The 21331-nt window shown below is 48.3% G+C and overlaps 1 protein-coding gene across 1 annotated transcript in view; it reads right to left on the bottom strand.

Annotated features, from left to right (window-relative positions):
- Positions 1 to 19719, bottom strand: part of LOC142001345 (bone morphogenetic protein 8A-like) — a 35040-nt gene extending 15321 nt beyond the window's left edge. Inside the window, exon 1 of the mRNA XM_074976462.1 lies at positions 19227 to 19719. Coding sequence (XP_074832563.1) covers positions 19227 to 19632 — 406 coding nt within the window. The 5' untranslated portion in view covers positions 19633 to 19719. The remainder of the gene's footprint in view (positions 1 to 19226) is intronic.
- Positions 19720 to 21331: the final 1612 nt, after the last annotated feature.

Below are 21331 nucleotides of genomic sequence, written 5' to 3'. Positions count from 1 at the left end.
TCTGCTAAGAGAATGTCCAAGGAATGTTTACATAAAGGGCGTGAACAGCAAAATGCACTTCTCCGAAACTAAACACTAAGATTTTAATTATCCATCCATGTGTCTTTAAAAAATGTTCCCTCCAGCTACTGGGCTCACCACAAGCTAGGTTTTATAAAAAGCATCAGGCCAGGCCAGCCTGGGGCGGATGCGGAGAGTACTTCCTGTTCTAGTGGTGTGGGCCTGGCACCAAGGGATGGACAGCTGTGCTGTGGAAGGATGTGACAGAATACAGCTGGGGAGGAGAAACCTGCATTTTCATCTCACCATGCAAAAAAAAACCAAAAAAAAACAAAAACCCAAAACAAAATTCACCACCATGCAAACATCTGCACACTTGCTCCAAAGCCACTGGATTATTTTTTTTAAACCCACATGAACATAAGAACGGCCATACCGGGGCAGACCAGAGGTCCATCTAGCCCAGCATCCTGTCTTCCAACAGTGGCTAATGTCAGTGCTCCCAAAGGGAATGAAGAGAACTGCTAACCATCAAGAGAGCCCTCCCCCTATTCTGACAAACAGAGGCTAAGGACACCATCCCTACCTTCCCTGGCTCATAGCCATTGATGGACCTAACCTCCATGAGTTTATCTAGCTCTTTTTTTGAAGGCTCTTAAAGTCCTGGCCTTCACAACCTCCTCTGGCAGGGAGTTCCACAGGTTGACCATGCATCGCATCATCCATATTCAGGACAAGTAGAATCACTGCCTGTCAAGAGGGTATTCTGCATACAATTCTAAAAGCACATTGGGATTTTAAAGTTGTTCTTACACTCACTCTACTCCCCCACCCCAATTAACAGGTAATGTCCTACTAGGATTAATTTCTTCATTTATGACCACACAAGGAGCATTATGACAACACAAATGAAGGCCTTGGATCTTGGTCCAAATGGCTTGCAGCAATCCCTTTCTTTCCACTGACCAAGCATCCATGCGGAAAACATGACCCTGAATGCACTCTCCTGCCACAGTGTGTTGATAGGTCTTGATGGGTCTTTATTATGAGGTACCGTTACATAAAGCCGTTCTCAGGTTTACAGCTTCTGAAATCATGTTGGGATTAAAGTTCGGGAAAGAAGCAGCAAGATGATACTCATAATGATATAATGACAATGTCCAATAGCTAATGACCACCAAAGTCTTATAGATAAATGGTGTATCTCTTGAAAAAGCTGACGTTCTAAGTTTTCCATCGGAATAAAGTATTTACAGCTATACTCGACAATTCACAAGATACTGGACTTTAAATAGGTCACTGACTACTCCACTTAGCAATGCTTTTTTGGCACAGAACGAGGACAGAGCATTGCAAGTCCTGGATCACAAATCACTGTCGTTTTCATGCCTTGAGTTTATACCAAAAATTCTCCTTGAGAAGATCTGATGTGACTCTTTTAAGAAATCTAGACACAAGAAACCTCCCAAGAACTAGGTGAAGACAAGAGCTAGACCACACAGAATGAGATAGAAACTAATACTCTTAGGCTACGTGTACACGAGACACATCTGTTGACAGAAGTGACGGCTGGAAGGGATTTCCCAGCAAAACTGTCGACAGATCATGTCTACACGCAAAAGTGGATTGAAAAAGCAATCTGCTCTGTCGACAGAGAGCGGCCAGACCACCCGGGCCTCTTTAAACCAAATGGCTGAGCAGAAGCTCTGCAAACAGGGCTGCCCAGTGAACTGGAAGCCTTGTCTGTTGACAAAAATGACACCAGTGCATCTACACAGCTGTTTTGTTGACAGAAAACTGTCTAGAAAGGCATTATACCTGAATGCGGAGAGGTGTAACGTTGCCGGCAGATGGACCAAGTTTTGTTGACAGTCTGTTGACAAAGCACATTTTGTGTGTAGACACTCCATGAATTTTTCCGACAAATGCTCAGTTTTGCTGGGAAAACCCCTTACTTTCCTAGAGCTCCCAATACAGAAGTAACAAAAATAGAGATACCCAAACGGCATCAGCAACTTGCTAATAAAACCCATACTAACAACTCAGAGAACGATAAACAACTGCAGTCGGAGGCTTTTCCCAGAAGACTTGAAATTTGCCATCTACTGGATGTATAAACATGCATTCAGGGAAGGGTGATTGGAATTTTTGTGGCAAAAAAAAAACAAAAACAAAAAAAACAAGTAAGTCTGTGTGGTAACATCACAATGAGAGGGCTAAATGCAAAAGTTCCTCCGGGTGTTTTTCAGTGCAGTAATTATTCCAAAGTTGGCTTAGTTTAGTGTACTGCAGAAGATCAGACGAGTTCTAAAGCAGAAGGGCGTAGGGTGCCCTGAAGTTGGCGAACAACTCTCAGTTCCTGTGGACGGCTTATCTTGTGTAGCGAGTAGGGCACAGACTTGTGGAAGATGGCCTTCGCATGGCTGGTTCCACTGAAGGCGTCAGCCCTACCTTACGCCATGCAGAAGAAAAGCTCTGTGCAAGCTCAAAAGCTTCTCTCTCTCCCACCACCGACGGAAGCTGATCCAGTCAAAGACCTCCCACACCTTGCCCCGCTTCAGGGCATAAGCAATAGAAGGATATTATGAAGTGTGGCCTAAGGAGCCATGGGACATGTCCTGGCCTGGAAAAATCTCCTAGGCACAGCAACCTACATAGCTGATTCCTAGCTGGGGAAGCCATCAGCCTCACTGGGCCTCTGGACGAGGCGAGGGAGGGGTCCAGCTGCACCTTCAGAATGGGCGGTGCCTTGGGCAGAAGAGGCGGGGCCAGGGCAGCCAGCCCTCAGCACCTGCCAGAGCCCTCAGCACTGCCTGGAATGCTATTTAAAGGGCCAGGGGATCTGGTTGCCGCTGCTTCTGTCACCATAACAGCAGCAGCAGCTGGGAACCTTGGGATCTTTTGAATTGCTGGATACAGGTGCAATTCCACACACACACATATCCATCAGCAGGCCTGTTCCTACTTCAGTAGGAATAAACTACATCTGGGGCTTGTCATGGTCAGAATAGGCGTCCACACAAGTCAAGTCCACACATGCCAACCCTACCCAGAATTTGTCTTGTGTCTGAGGCTCAGCGCTCTTGCTGATTTCTCTGTGTTGAGGGTAAGTGTAGAGGGGAGCGCTAGGATGTTCAAAGCCACCTGGAGATTTTCAACTCCCCTGGGAACTGGCGAGCCAAATCTTTTAGACTGCATTAATGAAGGAATCACAGTTCTAAGCTATGTCAGTCATTGTGCATTTAAGTAAGTGCAAACGCGACTGAGTTTATGAATTTTAAAGCAGGCTGGGCTGACACGGCCTGATGTAGTGATGTGTCTACTGGGGGGATCGAGTATACATTTGTTTCCTTTTTTTTTTAAACTAAACGGATGCCGAGCTATATTTTCCAGAATATTAAAAGTTCTTGCTTCAAAATTCTAAGGCACCTTCCGTCACTGACTTCATTGTTATGTCACCAAAACTGAATCCACCCATCAAACTGCCACTCTACGTCCTGTCCTACGAGGGGAAATAGGGCAGAATTGTGGTGTTTGTACAGCGCCTAGCACAAAGGACCCCAAATTGCTTTGGTGACACAAATAAATAAGCATTCCAGCCTTCCTTCTTTTTCAGGAGATTTTTAGAACAAGGAAGGGGGAACGGGTGTTGTGTCTGACAGGTCTGTTGATGGGGTGTGGTGAGGGAGGCACCTCTGCCTGGGCCCAGTGCTCCTGGCTACCAGGGCCCCCAGACCCTTGAAACACTGCAGAAGCATTGCTCCATGTGGCTCTCAGGCTGGAGGTGGGGAGGGCCCATCGCCATGTTCCAGGTGGTGCTATGGACTGTCTGCCCTCAGCCCCACCTCATCTGGATGGGCAGAGCCAGGCCTGCCCAACCCTTGCCCTTAGACCTGCAATGGCTGTCAGGTACACTGGTGTCTGAACCCCGCTACTGAAATCTAATGAAGGGTTTCCAGTAAACGAAGGACAGCACCCTCCCCTGTGTTGCTTTCACGGGGCATCCTGCTGCCCAAAAACAGGCCCTCAATGAGCAAATGTTTACTCGCAGATGGGTACAATTAATGTAGATGGTCTCTAGGCACCTTTTATGTTTATCTGCTGTAAAATTTAAAATAATGCCCTGACTGGTTCCTCCTGGGGGAAATCTGTAATGAGTTTACTTTGCAGGCTGCTTTCATGCCGTGAGTGGAAAACTAAACAACTTGCTAATCTCCCACATGTGTTGGGTGCATGTTTGCTGCACAGGGGAGGATGGGAATCCCTCTCAGTATAATCATCTAATTATAGCAGCTCTGAAAGACACTGACTCACTTTAGAGGTCTCCTTATGGCTTACGATAAAAATCTTAGGCTTTGACATTTATTTATTTGGCGTAAGCCACCCACTCAAGCTAAGCCACAGCGTTCTTATCAACAACGTTCAAGGCACGAAGACCTCCGGGAAGTTGAGTCATTGTGCAGTCCTCAACAATATGTGCCTTGGTTTGTGGCTGTCCACACCGACATAGCAAACTGTCTCTCCAATGCCACTGAAAGTCCGCTGCTGCACAAATTCTAGGTCCGTTACAAAATTGGTTCAGAAGCCTCCACTGCCTTCAAAGTCAATTAAACCTGGATTGATGTTGAGTAGGGTCTGAGACAAGACCTGTCACCTCTCTAAGGACCACAAAGTTCACCATGTGTCCTTTACCACAAATCCCTCAGCTGGTAAACTTATCCACAACAAGGGATGTGTGAGGTCATACAAGGGCTCCTCAACATTAGTAGAGGCATCTCCTAGATCCTCAGAGTGGAAAGGGCTGCTATTGTACCTTATGGATCAGTCAAGTCTTCTGCTGGGTCACAATGACCATCCTTTTGCAAAGATCTGCAGCCTATATCAGCTCATATTTTATAGGACTGGAACCAAAGATTTTGCACTCATCAGGTGCCAAAAGAAAAACTACCAGGATGTAGGTGCGGTCTTAGAAAAGGCACACCAGTTAGAGGATTCCTAATGGCTAGTATATTTAACACTTTTACTCAGGTAGAAGAAAAGGACAATGGTGATAAATTTGGAAGTTGATGTAGAAGACACTGGTTACTAGATACTTAAACAAACAGAACCTGCTTGATTATTTTTTTTCCTAAGTAGTGGGAGAAAATACATCTAGTCTAAATTTCCAGTCAATTACTAAGGACAAGGGATGTTAGAGGGTTGGAGAACATTGATCTAGTCAACAAAAGAGGTCAAAAGTTCATCTTGGAAACTATGGATAAATTACCCTAAACTCAGTGGTGTGGGGGAATAGTAGGGCACATACTGAAAACTTGGTGCACATCGACATAGGTTTGTGAAACAGGTCATGGTTCGTAAATGTTATGATGTTCTTTACTAAACTACAAATTGTGTATGTCATGGAAATGGACACAAGGCCACGTATCTAGATCATTGGTTTTAATTAACTCATAGTGGAGGAAGGAATGTAGTGATGGGAAGAGAAACACTGAATGGAAGTGTACACAAACATCCATTCCAAGTACGGTCTAGTCAATAGAATAAGAATCTGGTAGTCAAAGCTTCTGGGTTCAATGCAGAGGCTGCTCTACAGACTCCCTCTCTGAGACCTTGCCAAGTCCTTTGACCTCTTTCCCAGGCCCCTGTGACTCACCAGGAAAATGTGTATAAAAATAGTCCCCCTTTCTGGGTGTGTTCCAAGCCTTTAAATAACATCTGTAAAAATATCCTGAGATCCTTGAATGAGTGGTCTTTGAACGATAAAGCCAAATAATTGCAATTATTGATTGGGTTAGAACCGATGGTTTCTCTAAGCATCAGACTGGAAAGCCACAAACTCTCAGGAACCAGGGCTTTGATTTGACCAGATTAACCCATCTACATGTATTCTGGAAGGTAAACTTGAAAATTAGCTGGGTTGCATTGTGGGTTTTTTTTAATTGCCTGGCAGAACAAACATTTAAAATCAAGAGGTCCCATTTGCCCAAATTTGTGGACATTAATGAGCCTATGGCCATCTCCACCACACAGGGACACGCACCCCATACCTTTGGTCCAAAATTTCCTCACACTTTACTGTGCTGAATTTTGGTTCACACTGGTTGATGCCTCCCTGTAACACAGAGATAGCTGCAAAGACTGGCTGCCAGATCGGGCCCTCTTACTACTGGGTGTAGTTTTACTACTCAGAGCAGTACCCCTGAGGTCAATGGCCTGTGCTCAATGTTTGTATCTCTACATGTGGTATCAGAGGGTCTGGAGGACTGGGGCAGTCCTGTTTGGGGTTCGTAGGCATCTTACACAGGGCAAATAAGGTATTGTTAAGTATATGGCGCGATGTATGAAGGCCAATAGTGAATTCCTTCAAACATCCACATCTGGGGTTCTCTTTTCAGCTCTTGGTGCCTCACTAGAGAAGAGGTCTGAATAAGTCAGAGTTCAAGCCACATGTGGACACTTTAAAGATATGTCCTGATTCATATTTAACTAATCCTTTCTCCTAAGTTCTTCGGCCATTTGCTTTTAGCGCCTCTTGAAGAAAATGCCTGAGAAACATGAATGACCCTCAGGTGGTTCAGTATCTCACCTTGATTAGCTAAGAAAGGAGAAGGAAAGAAAAACTTCCCATGCCACGTACTGACTGATATCGATGCTATTCAAACATCCTGGCAGCCCCTAGACTCCGGGTACAGTGAAATCAGGGGGCGTATGATTCAGCTCATGGAGATGGGCTGCGCTAGTTCTGCAGCGAGCTCAGGAAGAGAAATGGGAAGCCAAGCCGGTGGGGGCTAGCTGTCTGAGTCACAGTTGGGCTTTTGGGCAGGCTTGGACAGAGGTGGAGAGACCAAACAACACAGGAGAGGTGTTAGTCACGCTGCTGAAGGCGTCACTTGAAGTGCTCTGGTAAGGTAGAGGCAAACATGGGCTAAGAAACTATATATCATGGCTATAAACCAAGGCTCACTGATGGCGGGGGGAAGGCAAAGAGGGCTGCGGCCCGGGGGCTCGGTGACTCAAAGGGGCCCAGGACTCTGGGTACAAGAGCAGCAGCTGCCACTTGAGTGCAAGCCCTTTAAATCCTTAGCCCCGCCCCCCCCGCTCTTGGACACACCCCTTCAGCTCTTGGCCTTGCCCCTTATTCTCTTGGCCCCACCCCTTCTGCCCTCAGCCCCACCCCTTCCAGGGCGCAGGAGTCCACACAGGCTTTACACCAAAGCATGGACCAGACACGTATCAGAACTCTCTCTTCTTGTTTCAGGGCGGCGGTGGGGGTAGCCCCGGTATTCTGTATTCACAAAAACAAGGAGCCCTGCGGCACCTTAGAGGCTACCAGATATATTTGGGCATAAGTTTTCATGAACAAAGCCTGGCCACTTTGTGTTCTGGCCTGAACCGTTACCCAGTGATCCCAGCAAAATCCTGGAGCAGAACTGCCTTCAACGCCTCTGAGTGAAGACTAAGCTTGCGGCCAGCAGGGTTTTGTCTCTGGCAGGCCTGCTTTACAGCACGCGGAGCAGCAGCATCCTTTGGGATCCAAGACCTGCTACTTTAGATCCCTCCGTGCCTCCCCTCCCGCTTTTATGTTTCAGGCTCACTCTGATTTTTCAAAGTTAATAGGTAAAGGGCAAGAAAAAAAGACAGTCAGACGGGCTTAACTGAGCTTCCAAAGGTGACTTTCACTAGTCACGCTCTCAGTTCTTTTAATGCAGGAAGGGCAGACCGAGAGAGACCCTGGGGGAACAAAGTGAAATTCAGTGTGAGAAAGCCAAGCGGCTGTTTTTCTCAAGCAGCTGCAGGCCCGAGGAAGGGCTGGAATTGCCTCTCCGGTCTTGTGTCTAATAAAAATAATTTCTGAGGAGCCACTCCCCAGAGTGAAGCAAAGTTCTAGAAGTGCTGTGGGGTTTTCCTTCTCTAACCTCCCCTTCCCCGCACAGAGGGTACAGCCGGGATGCTGCAATCTCACAGACCGGGAAGGGACTTGGAAAGGTCATCAAGTCCAGGCTCCTGCACTCACAGCAGGACTTATTGCCCTCCCTGACAGATTTTATTTTTTAAATCTATTTGCTCCAGATCCCTAAATGGCCCCCTCAGGGTTTAAGCTCAAAACCCGGGATTTAGCAGGCCAATGCTCTAACCACTGAGCTCAGGATTTGTATCTCATGGAAGCTTTTGCCCTAACACCCTAATAAATGGTTAGTTGTTAATGAGCCCCCGGACTCCCTGTTGCTTTTGCAATCTCCACTGCTTCTTCCAGGCAGCCTTCTTCAGCTGCTCGCAGAATTCCAGCCTCTTCCTTTTCAGCTCCCGTTCCCCTCCAGAAATCTCTGCAGTGCTGATGAGCGGGTCTTCAACTCTCTACTGTCTGCAAAGTATTTTTAGGTCCTTTTTTTTTTTTAATTGTAAAACTTTGTCTTTGTGCATGTGTGCCGCTTCTATAAACTACGCATCACTTGTAATTACTAGTCCTGCCTGCCCCTGGATGGTGTGGAGGACCATTTCAGACCCTAAATTAGAAGGAAATGCCGGCATATTCAACCACATCAAGTATTCAGAGTCTTAAAATATATTTAAATGAGATGCGAGAAGGATGCTGCCCTTCAGCTGCAACCGGGAAAAAATAAACTATGGAAGCTGCCCAAAGCGGGGCCGGGGGGTGGGGGAAGATTTAGAAATGCACTGCAAAATGTGGCAGATGCAGTTGTGCTTGAATCCTGGTTTCCTAAGCACCTTGGTTCCTTCTGGGACGAACAATAGAAGCAAAAGCCAAAGGGGTCACCCCAGTGAGAACATCTATAGGATGATACCTTTTTGCATACAGAATTGGTTCCAAAATCCTGTTGCATTTGAGCACAATGTCGTTTCGCTCACCTTCCTTTGTTCCCAAGACACTGAGGCTGCTGCAGTTTCCAAACAAAACCTCTGTGACGTTCCACAGTGGGTTTCAGCGGAGTCCAGCTAAAATTTACATATTTCCCCTTCCCCCCTGCCCAAAAATTACACTTTCTTGAGAAAAATCCTACGCATTTAAAGGAAGCATGTGTGTGTGAATAGATACACACCCCGCCAGACAGTTTTGTGAGAAACCTCTGCTGCAAAACAAAAGAATTACCGCCCTTTGTGGCTTGGTCTACACTAGGGAGGTAAGTCAATTCCAGATACGCATCCTAGCAATGGCAATTGTGTAGTTAGAATCAACGCAATAGACTTATCTGTGTGTCTACACAGAGGGAAGTTGATGGGAGAAACTCTCCCGTTGACCTCTACTTCTCTTTATGATAGCAAGGAGTACAGCGGTCGACAGCGGACGCCCCAGACAGTTTGATTTCACGTGTTTCTACCAGATGCATGAAATTGAACTCTGGAAATCGACCTTCACCAAGCTGATCTTCCCGGTAGGGTAGACATACCCTATGTCCTGATCTATTGACCCATAGATTGCCCACCATTGGCATGCAGGATGTGGAGAAGGAGCACAGAATCATAGAATACTAGGACTGGAAGGGACCTCGAGAGGCCATCAAGTCCAGCCCCCTGCCCCAATGGCAGGGCCAAGTACTGTTTAAACCATCCCTGACAGACATCTATCTAACCTGTTCTTAAATATCTCCAGCGATGGAGATTCCACCACCTCCCTTGGCAATTTATTCCACTGTTTGACCACCCTGACAGTTAGGAACTTTTTCCTAATGTCCAACCTAAACCTCCCTTGCTGCAGTTTAAGTCCATTGCCTCTTCTTCTATCCTCAGAGGCCAAAAAGAACAAGTTCTCTCCCTCCTCCTTATGACACCCTTTTAGATACCTGAAAACCGCTATCGTGTCCCCCGTCAATCTTTTTTCCAAACTAAACAAGCTCAGTTCTTTCAGCCTTTCTTCATGTGTCACATTCTCTAGACCTGTAATCATTCTTGTCGCTCTTCTCTGGACCCTCTCTAATTTCTCCACATCTTTCTTGAACTGCAGTGCCCAGAACTCGACACAATACTCCAGCTGAGGCCTGAGTAGAGCGGAAGAATGTTGTTCACAACACACCTGTTAATGCATCCCAGAATCATGTTTGCTTTTTTTGCAACAGCATCATGGAGCATGAGCAGTTAGAGAATGCAAGGACAAACAGGCGTGGGGAACAGCAGCCTCCAGTACTGAAGATAATTAGTCTTCACAGATAATTGGCCACCAAATAATAATTACAGTACTGATTAAGTATCCCAGGGCAGTGTTGCCTGTAAGCTTGGGCGCCACTCAGGAGAGATTTAGGTGCCGTCCAGCTGATTCGCAGAGCACCCACAGCTGTCAGCATGTATTTCTATAGGTGGTGCACAGATACATGTGCCTTAGTGCACATAAAATTTAATCTGCCCATGGATGGAAAACATTAGCAGGAACACTGCCCCACAGATGGCAATACTGAGAGTCCAGACTTTGCACTTGGTTTTCCCTATCAGCTGCTAAAGAAGACAATGTGCTTTCAGCGGCTGGGAAGTACAATTAAGAACTCTGAGCTCAGGAAATGACCAGGTTGAAGGGGAATTCTTTCTGCTCACTGCTAGCTGCTGTCAACTACAGATCCCACATCAGTTTTTGAAGGAACATAAGAACGGCCAGACTGGGTCAGACCAAAGGCCCATCTAGCCCAGTCTCCTGTCTTCCAACCATGGCCAATGCCAGGTGCCCTAGAAGGAATGAACAGTACAGGTAATCATCAAGTGATTCATTCCTTCTTGCCCATTTCCATCCCTGGCAAACAGAGGCTAAGGACACATTCCGACCCATCCTGGCTACTAGCTACCAATGGACTTAACCTCCATGACTTTATCTAGCTGTTTTTTTAGCCCTGTTATAGTCTTGGACTTCACAACAGCCTTTGGCAAGGAGTCCCACAGGCTGACCCTGTGGTGTGTGCTGAATACAGCCAACATTCATCTCCCTGCAAAAATCACTTCTGATGTTCCAGCGCACACGAGAGCTACTCTGCATTGTTTTCTAGAATGCAGAAGCAGGCCTGGTTATCCTTCAGGCCAAAAAGCACTCTATTAAAGCCGATGTCAGCATATAGCGCCAGTTGCAATTGCTGTGGTTAATGAGAAGTCATAATTAAGTCTCTTTGAGATGTTCCATCTCTCTGATATTAACTTGCCCTACATTAAGTGGCCACCTGTGAAAAGTATTTCCAGTCTTACGTCAGACCCACTCAGCTGTTTCAGCAGCACTGGAGCTGACTTGCTAAAATGGATGGAAGGGAAGCTGCTCCACCTGGATTCATAAGTGAGGGTAGTCCTGCAGAGCTGGCTGGCCCTGTATCAAATGGCCACCTGTTATAAAGGCTCGGAAAAAAACACAGGAGTCCTAAAGATCGTTATTTTATTAAGTGCTTTCAGTGTGGTGCTTAGTCTGTTAAACCCTGTGGAGTTTGTGTGCCAAACAACTGCACATGATTACAAACATGGAAATGAGATACAAGACCAGAACATGGCTATCAGGGAAGTGGAGCATTCTCCTGGTTGACGTATGCAGCCTTGTAAAGAAACTTTGGTCAACTGGGGGAAAAATACCCAGACACACCTACTTTAAAAACCCCCAAACACTTAGGCTGTTTCTATACTGGACATAGAAGTCGACCACCAATATGCAAATTTAACTACGCCAATTGTGTAGCTAAAATTGACTTACCAGCGGTCGATTTCAATAGCTGTCTATACGGAACAAGGCTGATGGGGGCATTTCTCCCGACGACCTTCCTTAATCCTCGGCGCTCGCAAGGAGTTCCAGGGTCGACTTTGACCCCAGAAAGCACCATTTTGCTCATGTGCAAACCAAAACCCCGGAAGATTTGACCCTGACCAAGCCTCAGCAAAACATTATTGCATCTGGCAAATGATATCATGGGAATGGGCAGAGAGTAGAGAACAAAGCATTGGTATCGTTTGACAACAATTTGTTGCCAGGAAGGTTATTGTCAGATGAGCAGAGCCCTGAACGTCTGCAGATATCTGCAGAGGTGAATGTGGATAGCCGCGGATCGGTTTTGCAGATGTGGATACAAAATTTGCAGGGCTCGACAGATGAGTGATTTAATTGGTGTGAGGCTCTCACATACCCCTACGGGAGAGGAACACATTTTAGAACTAGGACAATGTTATTAGAGACCTACAGAAAGCAGCTGCTTGAAACTGACCTGATTGTGCCCCTTAGGGGGCTTTCTTCAGGATGAATTTATGGGGTAAACCTGCTGCATTCTGCTACCTTCACCCTTTGGGTTTATTAGGCGTGAAACAGCTGCACAGCTCCCAGAAAAAGGCCTGTCTTCATTCTCTGGTGCCTCAGGAGGAGGTGGCATTTTCAGGCAGATTCACTCAAAGGCTACCAGTGCGAGAATTCCAATGGGGGGCACCAGTCACGTGACCTGCCCTGCTCTCTGCTCCGCCCATGCCCCTGCTCCGCCCTGTCCCCAAACTCCACCCCTCCCACCTCTTCTTGTGGTAGCACTGCATCACTTCCAGCAGCTTCCCGCAGCAGGGCCTGAGAACAGTGCAAGCTTTGTTCTCTGGCAGCTCTGCTCCAGGGGCCTGCCCTGCTCTCATCGTAAGTGGCAAGACATGGGGGGAGCAACATGGGGTGCAGGTGACACCGCCCCACCTCCAGCCCCTGGATTCATCCTATAACTGGCAACTAGAAATCACCCTCTTAAAACAGCCAGGCCTGCAGAAGTCTCAGAAAGGACAGTGTCAAAAGCAGAGGGGAAAGTAAAGGGGGTGCGCAGCTCCAGCAACAGCTGGCAGAGCTGTGGTAAAAGCCAGCAGGCAGCTATTGAAAGAGCTGGCACGGACCCGGGTTGCGATAGGCCAGTACCTATAAGAAACGGTACATCACTTTCACCCTGATCAAAAACTCACGTCCAGATCATTTCAGGCACCCAGGCCACCCCATCTTAGCAATATGAATCCCAATTTGTCCTAAAACAGCTCAACTCGTCACCAAGAAAGATCCTCATTTGCAGAGCGACCGCCCCAGACTGCTTCTTACTGACCGGGCCTACCCGCTGTGCGTGACAAAGAAAGAAAAATATCCTCAATTGGTACTGGGCGGCCCAGCTCTGAAATTCCTGGGTTATAAGTAAATCATTAAAATGGGTGGTGTCTGGCTTTCCCAAAATAACCAAAGCGGATAGGAACTCCCTGAAGGCTGCATCAGGTTCCTACAGCTTTCTCGTGGCTTCGTCTCTCGCTAGTCCTGTGGTCAGGAGAGCAAGGCAGCTTTTCGCTTCCATATGAAGATGACTGGAACTGAAATTAAAAGTTCTGTACGTAGTGATGGTGCAATAAACCACTCCTACCTGGTCCCAGAGCAAACTGTCCTGAAAGTGAGCATGCCCTGCAGGCAAGGGGTGTGGAAGGCTTGTAGGGAGGGAATAAAAGAAGGTGTGTCTGTTTTGATGTGTACAGCAGATGGGAGTCAATGTGTGTGTATGCGTGAGAGAGCGAGACAGACAGCAGCATGCATCAGTGTTGCTAAGGGTTCTCTGACAGCTCTTCCATTCTGCGCATCATTCTCATTACAATGCCAAATCCCAGACACACTGACACAGGACTAGCATTCGTACTCACCATTTGAACTTGCAGGGATGGGAAGTATTTTCATTTTAAAGCCAAATAATTTTGCAGTGCACTAGTGAATCAGATGCTCTAGTTGGTTCGAAAGTGATCTGATTCGGGTGGTTAAGTACTGGAATAAACTGCTCAGGGTGGTTGTACAATCTCCAGCGCTGGAGATATTCAAGAACAGGCTGCACAAATATCTAACAGGGATGATAGAGATGGTGGTTGATCCTTGCATGGTACCAGGGGACTAGACTTGATGACCTCTTGAGGTGCCTTCCAGTTCTAGTGTTCAATGATTCTATGATGCTATACTTACTTACATATATATATTTTGTTAATACAATGGTTGGGTGACACCCAGCTAAACCCACCAAACACTACATAAACCACGTCCAACACATCACAAAATCGGTTATCACCAGCCAGGCACTAAGTACCCGAGAACAGTGTTTCTCACCCATTTTTATAAAGGACCCTTTTTTAAAAAAATTGTAAGTACCTCCAGCCTTCTCATGTACCCCGAAGGCACGCATTCCATCTGTTGAGAAACACAGTCCTAAGGTGATCTGACATCTTGATGCAAGTGCCATTCAACTTTTCCCGATGACTGCGCCCTTTTCAGGAGTATGATTTGTTTTGCATCCCACCTAGTTACAACTCACTTAAAAACTACTTACTTACAGAAATGTGCAAAAATATCACAGAAGGCTACAACTGAAAACTTTCTGACTTGCTAGCATCTTATCAAGTCAATGAACTGGAATGGAAATCTTGTACTTTTATTTCAGTGTAAGGCATATAAAGCAATAGAAACAAGTCACTGTCTGGATGAACTTTTCGATTGTACTGACTTGACTAGCGTTTTTTATGTAGCCTGTTGTAAAACTAGACAAATATCTAGATGAGTTGATGTACCCCTGGAAGACCCCGGTGTGCCCCCAAGGACACAAGTACCACTGATTGAAAAACACTGCCCTAGAATTTTTTTGTGTAGAAGTCCAGGATACACACCTAAACCCACATCCACTCAACAGGATGAAAGGAATTCCACAGGAGGATTTTTGTGCCTTTTGTGGGGTTCCTTTTGATTTTCAGGTCATTAAAGAGGTCCTGGTTAAGTCATATTGGCCTATTACTATTCTTCCGCTACTCCAGTTTGTTGAGCCTTTGAGAAACCACTTGCTTTCCTGAACGCCTTAAGTGCTCAGAACTTCTTCCCATGGAACTTTACCTACCAGTTTTCCCTGTTTATTAAAGTTTCCTTTCTTGAAGCCCACTGTTCTTGACCTGCTGCTCACCCTCCTTCCCTTCCTTGGAAGAAAGGATAAGATCACTTTCCCCCAAACCGCATCTGCAACCAATTCCTTCCTGTTATTTGGACTCCAGTCCAAACTGTTCCCCCTGCCCCTAGCTACTTCCTCTGCCTTCTTAAACAAGAATTTCTCCCCAAGACATTCCAGGAGCTTCTTGGGAACATTGTGTCTGGCCGTATTACTTTTCCAGCAGCCACCTGGGAAGTTAAAGTCCCCGATTACTATGAAGATATTGCTGGCTTTGTCCTAAAATACCTCATCCATAGCTAAGGCTGCCAATGTGAGGGCTGAACAATTCACATTCTGCATTTTCCCCATCAAGGCAACAATTGATTTCCCCCTTTCACACACGTGGGAAGGCGGAATTAACTTCCAGGTTGCAGCTTCGTAGTCTCGTCTATAATAGGGTAACCCTATTCGACCTTTCGAAAAAGTGGCCACCCCTGACAGGGAGTGTATCTGTATCAGTATCTACCAGGTCACATTGTATTAATGTACTAGATATGACTTACTTGACTTAAACCGTTGTACTCTGTGCAGAGCACAGGTCATCTACAAGTCTCCTCCACTTCACTCTGCCTTGGCACAAAACCTCTAGCTGATTCCAGGACTACCCCGGTTATTCTTCAGTCTCAGTAGATCTTCTCCACGTTGGCTGAGGTCTTCCTCTTCTGCACACTCCTTGCAGGTTCCATGGGAGAGCTCGACTGTGCTGGATGAAATGTTTTCTGAGAGCGTGGCCGAGCCATCTCCACTTTCTCCACAGAAATGCAACGTGAGTTGGTAGCTATTAACACAGATACACTCCCTCTCAGGAGTGGCCTCTCTTTTATATAATAACCCTAGTCTGTAAACTGTGGATTGTATAGAATCATAGAATACTAGGACTGGAAGGGACCTCAAGAGGTTGAGTCCAGCCCCCTGCTCTCATGGCAGGACCAAGTACTGTCTAGACCATCCCTGACAGACATCTATCTAATCTGTTCTTAAATATCTCCAGAGACAGAGATTCCACAAACTCCCTAGGCAATTTATTCCAGTGTCTGACCACCCTGACAGTTAGGAACTGAAGCATTAGAAGAGCTGAACCTCTTTAAATTGACCCAGAGCTGTCCCCATCCAGGACAAGGCTCCCGCTGAATTTGTGACAAACACATTATCTAGGCTAGTTTCTCCCCTTGTCTCTTTGTCATCCCACTCCAACCAAGCAGGCGTCTCACCCAGGCTAACAGCAATGTTTTTATCTTCTAGGACCACAGGGATATCTTGGGACACTCAAGCAGAGTCTCCACTGTAGGAGGCCCTCGACCGCAAATCACCTGTGAAGTCTGCTTTATAAATACAGGATAGCATCAGAGGTGTACAGCCCAGCCTCCTGAAGGCTTTGTTTCAAAGGATGCTGAATGACAGCCACAGCTGTATATAGGATGCCAGCAAACGAATGGTATAACAGCTATAAATAGCCAGCTCTTTCTGTAGCTCCACAACAGAGGTTTTAATTAGGCGCAAGGTTTGGTTTGTGGCATTTAGGTTGAAGTTAAATTTAGCAGGGAGGCTTCTGTTCTTAGTAAGCGTCTGGTGCGTGCAGCGAGAGGTCCGGGAGGTGAGGTTAATCACAGAGCGGTGGGGCGTAATGAGTAATAAAGCATATGGTCGGCGCAAGGATGTTTAACATCCCAAGATAGTTACAGCTGCAGGGATTCAAATGATTGCTGAAACCTAATCACGCACACACACAGTGGCAGCCCTGGACCATGATCACATAACCCTGGAATTCTATCGTCTAGCCAGGTTACCTTTGGTTTGCCACCTGAGGGTCTGGGACAGACACACAAACGGTCAGGGACTAGCTAATCGTTATTTTGGGGGGGGGGAAGAGGGTTCTAAGAGGTTTCAATTACTTTGAGGTCACAGTAAATCAACCAACCAAGTCATTGCTTTCGTTTCCCCTGGAGGGGCAGAGAATAAAGTTGTAGGACCACAGGAACTGACTGATTGGACCAGAGCAGTGTTGCCTGTAAGCTGAATACTTGGGCAGCCATCCAGGAGAGATTCAGGTGCTGCCCAGCTGATTAGCAGAGCGCCCCCAGCTAGTGGCCATGTTTCTACGGGTGGTGCACATCCGCATACTCCTTGGTGTGCATAACAAAATTTATTTTACCCCGGATAGAAAAAACTAGAGGGAACATTGGATCAGACCCATGATGTATCTAGCCCAGCTAATTGAGAGACGAAGGACCAAGGCAGGGGTCCAAGGTGGGGCAATAAGTCATGTCCATGAAGACTCACCTAATCCATGAGAGCTTATGTCCGGCTGCATTTGGTTTTACCTCTCTTCCACCAAATGTGTTTCAATTAATTACGATAACATCAGCTTTCAGTTATTTCGACCCATGGCCGAGTTTGGTTTTGTTAAATTCCTGGCCTCACGGAATTACTCCAGCAATAAGGTTCACAGTTTAATTGTCTTTGTCATGTATTAGGTATCACTTTTCATCAGGAGGTCTCCAAGCACTTTGCAAAAGGAGGGTCGGTATCACTGTTCCCATTCACAAGGGGAAACTGAGTCACGCAGCAGGGAACTAACTTTCCCAAGGGCCCCCCAGCAGGCCTGGGAAGAGAGCCACATCTCTCCAGGCCACTGCTCTAGCCACTAGGCCACACACACACCTAACACACTGCACAGGATGTAAGACTGGGAGCCACCCTCATGGCCCTATACATACTGTGAGGACAAAGCAGACATCTCCCTTACATAAGCTTTGATTTCACAACTATTCAGACTGTTCCCTCTATTTTTTTCATCTGCATAGGGAATAATTTTTGTTATGTGCGCCGAGGCCTGTGCAGATGTGTACCAGCAATAGACACACACGCTGCTGACTGTGGGAAGCTGTGGGCACTTTGCGAATCAGTTGGGCAGTGCCAGAATCTCTCCGGGGTGGCCGACAAGAGTGCAGCTTACAGGGAACACCGAGTCAGAGGTTTAACAGAGTGCACGCTAACCAGCAAGGAAGCAAGGAAATAAGTAGAAGAAACCAGTGGTTGCAGCTCAGCTGGAAGGGCCAGAATTCCAGCAGCAGCCTGGGACAAAATGGGAAAACCTCTCTTCGGTGTCCAGGCTCTAAACCAAGGGCAGAAGCTGGGTTGCAAACAGAGAGGAGCTGAGACTTGTTAACGATCTGGTGGGTGGGTGGGGAGTATACGTGTCAGATATAATGTGGGTGCAGACCAGTTTTCCCCATAAGCTGAGTGCTTGGGCAGCCACCCAGCAGAGGCTCAGGCGCTGCTCAGCTGATTAGCAGAAAGCCCCCAGCCACCCATAGTGGGCTGCGCGGCTTTCAGAGACTCATAGAGCTGGAAGGGACCTCAGGAGGTCACCTAGTCCAGTCCCCTGCTTCAAGCAGGATCAACTCCAACTAAGTCATCCCAGCCAGGACCTTGTCAAGCTGGTGCTTAAAAACCTCTCGGGATGGAGAATCCACCACCTCTCTAGGCAACGCATTCCAGTGCTTCACCACTCTCCAGGTGAAGTAGTTTTTCCTAATATCTAACCTACACCTCTCCCTCTGTAACTTCAGACCATTGCTCCTCGTTCTGCCACCTGTCACCACTGAGAACAGTTTCTCACCATCCTCTTTAGAGCTCCCTTTCAGGAAGTTGAAGGCTGTTATTAAATCACCCCGCACTCTTCTCTTCTGTAAACTAACAAGCCCAAATCCCCCAGCCTCTCCTCATAGGTCTTGTGCTCCAGCCCCTTAATCATTTTTGTTGCCCTTCCCTGAACCTTCTCCAGCAAATCCACATCCTTTCTATAGTGGGGGCCCCAAAACTGGACACAATATTCCAGATGTGGCCTCACCAGTGCCAAAGCGAGGGGAACAGCCACGTCTCTAGCTCGGCTTGCAATGCTCCTCCCAATGCACCCCAGTATGCCATTAGCCTTCTTGGCTACAAGGGCACACTCTTGATTCATAGCCAGCCTTTCATCCACCATAACCCCTAGGTCTCTTTCCGCTGTACTGCTTTCTACTGGCAGTGCACATAATAACATGGGAAAAATCAGAGGGAACTCTGGTGCCAAGCCAGGCTGGCGCCCCGCAGCTGGGCTGGGAGCATCTGGATACAGCTAGTTGGGCTGCTGGGGAGTCAGTCTCTGGCCTGGGCTCTCCAGCGGTCAGGACTGAGTCAACCTCTGGGTCTACCCTGTGGAGCCTGGGCCCACGCTGACTCCAAGGCACCTCCCGGCTGCCCGATGGCCCTGGAAGAGGGGCAGAGCCGCGGGCCAGGCGCCCCCTGCAGCGGCTCAGCACTTACCCATGTTGACAAAGCTCATCACCGTGTCAGCCCGGCTGATGACTCCCCCCAAGGGAGGCGCCTGGAGGCTCAGGCTGGTCAGCACTGGCCGGGAGACCCCCCGGCCCCAGCCCACGGCCTGATCTTCCTCCTCCTCCTCCTCCTCCCGGGCCATGGCGTGGTACAGGTCCAGCATGAAGAGCGGCGCGGAGGAGGGCAGCTTGTCGCCGGCCGAGGCCCGGGGCCGGGGTCTGCCCGGCAGCCCCAGGATGGAGAGGATCTCCCGCTGCATCTCCCGCTTCTCCCGGCCGCTCAGGCGGCGCTGCAGGAAGCTGGAGGCATGGAGGTGGCTGCGGAGGAAGCTGCTGCTGCCCAGGTCGCACAGGAGCCCCACGAGCCAGAGCAGAGCCCCGCAGAGCAGCCGCATAGCCGGGCCCGTGCGCTCTGCCCCCGGTGGCGCACGTGGGGCTCCGCGCCCTCACCTCACCTCACCGGCTGCCCCTGGGAAGGGGCGGCCGGGGGGCTGGGAATGGGGCAGGGGCGGGAGCTTCTTCTCGGCTCAGGCTCTCCCCGCCCGGCCCGGCGCGGGACGCGTGGCTGCCCCGGAGTCAGGCACAGCACCCGGGGGAGCGAGGCGGGCGCCCCGGGCTCTGCGCACGCAGGCGCCACTGGCTGTGCGCTTTATCCCGCGCCAGGAGCCGGGAGCCGGGAACCGGGGCACGTGGCTGCAGGGCGACACGCGCGGGAACCTCCCCCTGGGGCTCCGGGGGCGCAAGGGCAGAGGCGCGCAGCCGGCTCAGGGCGCAGCGCACCCGCGCAGCTCTCCGCATGGGCTGGCAGCGCGCCCAGCCCGGGCTGTTCCGGCTCGGCCCACCTGCGTGTGGGCTCTTGCGCTGGGCGCAGAGCTGCGAGGGATTTTCAGTCCCTCTCCCGCCGGAGAAGGGGTGCAGGGGCTCCCCAGGGGCCGGCGGTTCTGCGGGGTGCAGCAGACGGAGCAGCGAGCAATCAATGCGCGGAAAGCGGGGGCAGCTCACAGGGGCCTGTGAGCAGAGCCCAGGTGCCCGCCTCGCTGGCCCAGGCTCCCCCGTGTTAGCTGCATGACCACCTCGGCAGCAGCCCGCGAGTGGGAACCTTCCCGGGCGCAGAGAAGGTGGGATGGGTTGATTAGGCCTCACCACCGCCCTCTCCTGGCCCTGGGGGTAGACAGTTGCACAGTAGTAGTTCACATTCCTCTACAGCAGGTGCTGTTGACCTGACCCCTGGGAATAAGCCAGCATTCCCCCCCACCCCCCATTTGGCCAGGAACCCTGTGGGGCTTGGAATATATTACGAGAATGCAGCGAGGCTGGGCTGGGGGGTGGTCATGCTGAAAAATTGCCCCCAGTAGTACTCAAAGACCTCACACAACGTGGAGATGGCGAACTGAGATTAAAGGACAATAACCAGGGCGCTCCTGGAGCCAGCTAGAAGGTTCGTCCCAAGACAGAGTGAAGTGCAGGAGATTTGTAGATGACCTATGCCATGCACGGAGTACAAGGGTTAAGTAGTAGTAATAATGCTCAAAAGTTGATTTAAAAAAGAGTTCAGTTTTTTAGATGTTTTATTTTACAAAGAACAAAAACAAGAGAAAAGCATCTGAGTGAACAACTCATGTCCTCCTAGGACAGTCAGCAACCCTATCATTAAGTATAAAAATTAAAAATTATGTACAAACCCCCCAACAAAACAGCAGTACAACAGCCAAAAGACGAATGGTTAGTGTCGTTCTTTTGTACAAAAACAGCAAGGACAATATTGTTCATATTTACTGGCACAAGCCAACAACCCGAGTAAAGAAAAATTATCAACCCAGGTTTATATAAAATGTTGTTCTAAAAAGAGAGAGAAATGGTAGATTAAACTTCTAAACTGTGAGCAATACTTTTCAATTCTACCAGATGGTTGTCTGAGGGCAGGGGTCATCAACTAAGATAGCAATACAAGCCATTTTTTTTTAATTTGTCAAAAAACTCGGTAACTGAAGAGCCACAATGTGTGTGACTATGAGATGGTCCTAATAAATAGCATCAAACTGTACTTTTTGTAACCTCTATTTCAAGAGAACACACAATGATTTGTAATGCAAT

The sequence above is a fragment of the Carettochelys insculpta genome, chromosome 24, assembly GCF_033958435.1.
Source record: "Carettochelys insculpta isolate YL-2023 chromosome 24, ASM3395843v1, whole genome shotgun sequence".
NCBI classification, from domain to species: domain Eukaryota; kingdom Metazoa; phylum Chordata; order Testudines; family Carettochelyidae; genus Carettochelys; species Carettochelys insculpta.
This window is presented reverse-complemented; position numbering and strand designations above follow the sequence as displayed.